The following is a 5,838-nucleotide window of genomic DNA, read 5'->3' as shown; positions in this document are numbered from 1 at the left end:
CACAATTAGAACAGGTTCAACCGTTTTTACATTCAGGGGAAACAAAAAAACAAAACATATTTAGGCTGAAATTAAAAATTCAACACACAAAAATGATCGGCAAAAAAGAACGTTAAATAACACACAAATACAAGGCAGTAGGTCGGCTAATGAAACGGATTTTTTTTATATATAGATTAAAAAAATCAACTTTTTCTTAGGAAAAAGAAGAAACACAATCCAAAAAGTGCCCCAGTGAAGTAAAGAGAAAAAAGGGGATGAAGCCATGAATTTTTTTTGAAAAAGTTATACAATATTTACAAAAGTGTTTCCCAATGTTTTGCGAGGAGTTGGTGCCATATTTTGTTTTGTTTTGTTTGTTTGCAGAGCTCTATATGTCTAAAAAAAAAAACAAAAAAAACAAAACAAAAACCCATCCTGCACGTGGAAAAGTGCCAAGTAATCCAATCAATCGTCACGGAGCCCTTTGCTGGAGCTGGGAGACCCTGCGAGTGGGGGGGTGGGGCGGGGTAGGGGGTCGCCGAGGGTGGAGATTATTATTTAATGCTCGGTAATATAGCTGGCTTTTCTGTTTATGCTGCTGTTTGACTAATGACAGAGGCCGCGTGTTTACATTGCGTTCGGGCCAAATACTGGCGCTTCAAAATAATAATAATAATAATAATAATAATAATAATAATAATAATAATAATAATAATAAGAGTTGTTGTTGTTGTTGTGACCTCCCTCCGCACTAGCTGACCGGCCCACACTGTCCTCCTCCTCCCAGCAGCAGAGCGCGTGCAGCGGCTGCCTGGCTGACAGATGGGACTCGGGCGATGCTCACCCTCAGCTGCTCTCCGCTGGACCGAGGCTGCAGCCTTTGCTGGCCTCCAGTTTACTCCATTATCGAGGCTCCTTAGATCCCCCCCACCTACCCAGCCCCACCACCACCACCATCACCCTCTTCCACCACCCACCCTTCCATCACGCGCAGCAGAGCTACTAAAACGCCTTATTTGTTTGCCATTTTTTGCGCACGGGGAGAGGAACAGAACAGAGTGGCTTTTATGCGGTTTGATAGTAAAAGTGATGGCGAATGGAAACCATCCTGCTATGCTTTCTTGTGTATATTAAAAAAAACAAAACAAAAAACAACCCCAACAAATCCCCCCAAAAAACAAACAGGTCGCAAGATGACCATCAACCCACCCTCTGTCTTCCACCCCTCCACCCCCTCCTCGCATAATTTCAATACACAATAGGGGCTACACCTTGAAAAACTGCGTCGACTGGAAGTCACAGTGCCTGGGCTTGTATCCTCGGAGAGCACAACACGGGCTTCTGTTCCTTCGGAGAGGGGCGGAAAACATGTCCTTTCCTCTCCCGCGTAGCTCGTCTCTCCCATTTCTCGGATAATTCGCTGCAGATACTGTTGTGAGTACTCGCTGCAATTCTATTATACATAAAACACCCACTATAGCGTTTCATAGTCCAGTGATTTATATATAACCTTGGGGATAAATTAAAAAGGATAAACATGTCCCGGAGGAGCTCTCCGACAGAGTTCATTGGACCGGGGTCTGGACCCCGTGGTGCGGCGGCGTGTCCCCGTACACATCCTCGCTCCCCGGCAGCGCTCCGGGAGGGGTCATGCGTTTCTCCTTCTGTCTCCTGTTACAAAACCAAACCCTCACCACTTCTTTCTCCAGGTGCAGATTGTCCGCCAGGTTGATTATTTCCGGCGCCGACGGTTTAGGGCACTTCAAAAAATGGCTCTCCAAAGCTCCCTTCACGCTTACCTCGATTGATGTCCGTTTTTTCCTTTTCCTCCCCTGCGCCGCGATTTTGTCCAGGCTGGTCGGGCTGCCCGAGGTGGAGTCCGCCTCCTCCAACCACTTGTTCAACAGAGGCTTCAGCTTGCACATGTTTTTGAAGCTGAGCTGCAGGGCCTCAAACCTGCATATGGTGGTCTGGGAAAACACATTTCCGTACAGGGTCCCCAGGGCGAGTCCTACGTCCGCCTGCGTAAAGCCCAGCTTGATCCTCCGCTGCTTAAACTGCTTGGCGAACTGCTCCAGGTCGTCCGAGGTCGGCGTATCCTCGTCCGAGTGGTCGTGGTGGCTCTGCGGCCGGTGCTGGTGCTGATGCTGGGACGTCGGGTGGCCGTGGTCGCTGAGGTGCGGGCTGTGGTGGTCGTCGTGACTGTCTCTTAGGTTGTGGTGGTGCATTCCCTGGCCGCTGCCCGGGATCAGCCCGTTGACGGTGAAGCCCGGCTGGGAGTAAATAAGGCTTTGGCCGTTCGTCGTCGCCATGCTCGGTATGTGCGCCGCGGCGGTGGTGGTCCTCCACGCTCGACCGCCGTCGTGGTGGTTGGCGTGCGTCTGGTGCACCAGGTGCGGCGGCCGCGACTGGTGCTGGAGGCTGCTGCTGGAGTTGTGCATCTCGTCCCGGGCGCCCTGCACCGCCGGCTTGATGTCCTGCTCGCCGCCGAGCGGGCTGGACGACCACGGGGCTGCGTCTCCGTGGGACAGCGCCGTGATCCACTGGTGCGCATGGCTGAGCGTGTGGCTGTTGCTCTGCAGCGGGTAGTCGCTCTGCAACAGGCTCTGCGCGTCCCGGTACGCCGTGGCTTGCTGCATGCTGCCGGGCTCCGAGTGCACGATGGATGCGCTGGAGGTGAGGATGTTGTAGTGGTTAGACGCTGCGGTCGCCATGACTCTCGGAGCCGGACTGGTCGCTCTTATTAAAGGAACCTCGCATTTGACAGATCCTCTCCTGCCCACAGGCGGCTCCCAGGCGCTCTGCCAAGTGGACGGCCGAGGCGCACCTGGATTCGGCCCCGCCCACGCAGCCCATTGGAGCGCGCCGGCTGATGGACGTGGTAACCACGGGCGACGGCGCGGCGATTGGCTGCGCGCAAGTCTCCGCAAACACTACCCTCTTTGTTGGGAGAGGTGCGAGTCGAGGCTCCCGTGTAAGCGGAGAGCCGGAGCGCAGCATTGGGGAGACGGAGCGCCAGGAACTGCAACTGTAAGATACAGTTGATTTACTTTGATAACCGTGTTCTATCAAGAGTCAGGCTGCGGATATGGGCTGGATGGGATGCAGGAGGGCGAGAATCCCCTCTGATGGGGGGAACAAAAAGCTTTGTCTGTGAGGTAGATGTTGCATTTAGGAGTTCATTCATTCCATGCGTAATTCTGCTGTTAAATGTTATGGCAAAGAGCTTGCAACGCCCTAAAGATCTGATTTTTTTTTTTTAATGTTTATAATGGCATGCATGTCTTTTTAATGTGCATTTTCAAGTGATTAGAAATATTGAGAGGTGTCTAACGTTAAAATGTAATCGCAAACACATTCATTTTTCATTTTATCATTTAATCAATTAATATTTAGCAATGATGCCCCAAATTGACATTTTCATGATTTGTCAAACAAAGTTTAGTTTGTCAAAAAGTTTTTTTTTTCCAACAATGTAATTTTTAAAAGCTACCCTTTAAAGGCGCTTTACAACTCAGGGCGTCCCATCATGTTCACTGGGATGGATGTGTTTGAGATGTCAAGGGATGATGTGCTGAGGGGGAAAGACAAATTGAGACATTGACACATAAATTATGGAGAATAAAAACTAAGACACACTTTAATCCAAACAGTTCTATTGGATTTTTTTTTTTTTTAAATCTCACACTCAGATGAAAACAAATTGGATTTAATTTTAGGAATAATTGGGGGTGTTGGTTTTGTTGACACGGCATCCTGCTATCTGCCTCGGCGTTAGTCAAGAGGTTAAATGGGATTATCATCCTCTGTGCACTTCTTTGATTGTGGCGCTGTGAAGGCCTTATTCCTATCAGAAATGACAATTCTGCCATTCTATAAAAAAAAAAAGAAAAAGAAACATTCTTTGGAGGGAAGAAAGTGATTAGCTGAACACAGTTCGTTTGTCCTTCAGTGAACAAAACTTTTTCACAGCCACATCAAGTGAAGATATCAGAGCCCTGCGTGGCAGTAAAGTGAATTAACGACAAAAAAAAAACCCAAACCGATTCTTAAGAGTGGCCACACGTACACACGCGCACACACACGCGCATACACACACACACACACACACACACACACACACACACACACACACATAGACCTGGATTCAAATTGTAGTATAAATGACTTAAAGGATTTGCCGGGGGAGGGGGGGGGGGGGGGGGAATGCAGTTTTGAGAATTCCATGTACTCCTAAATGGTTGTTTACAGCTGCGTAAGGGATCTATGTTGGATCATCAGAGCGTGGTGCAACCGCTCTGAAAGCCTTATAGGATTCTTTACATCCCCAAAAGAGATTTGGAAATTATTTTCAGGTCTTATATACGGCTTCTCTAGAGTTAATAGTGTGTGAAAAGCTTCCCTGGCTGCTCATCATCCAGAAAAATGAGGGTAGACACACGAGGAGAGTTGGCGAGGGAGGAGGGGGGGCGGGGGGGGGGGGGGGGGATTAAGTCCAGACTCAGGACTTCATGTAGTCCGGGGGCGGGGGGAGGCAGGGGTGGGGGCGGGAGGTTTGCCGTCCCAGCTGCTGTCCCCCCAAAGTGTCAGCTTCGGGGACCAGGACTTTGTCCAGAGAGGGGACATTCCTGGCCGGCCGCTGCTGGTTGCCATAGGGAGAGGTAAATGAAACAACAGCAGCCGCGTCACTGCTGCTCCCCCCACGCCTCCCCCTGTTCCTGGACTATCTAAAGGCCTCTATTTAGAGAGGCTCTCTGCAGTGGGGACAAAGCCTTGGCGGGGATAAAGGAGGGAGGAGTAAAGAGCACAGGGCCCTGAGAGGGAGAAAGGGCTAGGAAAACTGAAAAAGATGAGAGAGATTATGTCTCTCCTCAGCGCTTTTCACACTGCAGTGACATAAAGCAAACCGCGCGAGTGGGGGGAGGAAAAAAATGTTTCTTGGCAGTTTCTACTTACTATTCTCCCAGGCAGTCCCACAGTTTGAAATATTATAATTCATTAATAATTCCAACTGTATGTACGCAATTAAGAAGCACTCCTCGTTGGTCTATGGCCTCGAACAATTTAATCCAACAGAAATCAGTAATACACACCAGCCACAAATTAAACCTATAAATCAATGGAGGCAGTTCCTCAATATCCACAATTTACAACTTCTAAACTTTGAGGAAGTGAAAGAGTAATTAAACATTTTATGTAATAACTTGGACCAGTAACGGGAAAATGAAACGGCGATAAAAAGCAATTATTAAAGTATTTTTTTTCCTTTGAGGTTCAAACTGCTCAGTGCCAGCAGGACGGTCGTGACACTGTATATGCCCACACACCGATCATTCTTAAAAAATGGTAATTTATTCCAAAAGTTCACGCAAGGACACACGTCATGTGTATAGGCTGAGGACTGTGAACAACACGGGGGCATGTGTAACAAAGCCCGAGTGCTAATTACAAATTGTTGTCTAATCCCTGCTTTAGATGGCCGGGATTCCAGTTTGATTTCATACACTGGATTACCTTCAACTTTCCTCTTTATTTATGCGTCTTTGGAGGCCAAACATTGTGCATAAAGTGAATTAAAACATAATAAGCACGTGCAATCCATTCTTAGCGACATGAGGCTGTCTATAAATGCACAGTTGTGATAAAAGACGAGCTTCATTTTAAAGGCTGTGAGAATGTATCCCTGTAATTAACATCCACAGTGTATATTCTTTTTCTTGCGAGGATAAATGATAGACAGCGGTAATTATAAACCTGTTATGTTTTCTTAACATTGTTGGGCTGCTGACAACCATAATACCCGTAAACAATGCTATAACACAGGCCTGTGATCAGCTGAGAGGCACACCATGCACA

The 5,838-nt window shown here is 48.1% G+C and overlaps 1 protein-coding gene across 1 annotated transcript; it reads right to left on the bottom strand.

The window, feature by feature from the left end:
• Nucleotides 1-1,412: 1,412 nt before the first annotated feature.
• Nucleotides 1,413-3,040, bottom strand: pou3f2b (POU class 3 homeobox 2b). The gene is given in 2 exon segments (XM_076012831.1): nt 1,413-2,762; nt 2,764-3,040. Coding segments are annotated over 2 exon segments (1,434 nt in total). The 5' UTR covers nt 2,983-3,040; the 3' UTR covers nt 1,413-1,547.
• Between the last annotated feature and the right edge of the window lie 2,798 nt (nt 3,041-5,838).

This window comes from Nelusetta ayraudi, unplaced genomic scaffold (genome assembly GCF_046127955.1).
Source record: "Nelusetta ayraudi isolate G7.1 ecotype Tasmania unplaced genomic scaffold, CSIRO-AGI_Nayr_v1 ptg000136l, whole genome shotgun sequence".
Lineage (NCBI taxonomy): Eukaryota > Metazoa > Chordata > Actinopteri > Tetraodontiformes > Monacanthidae > Nelusetta > Nelusetta ayraudi.
The sequence above is the reverse complement of the archived record's forward strand: the minus strand, read 5'-3'. Positions and strand labels throughout refer to the sequence as shown.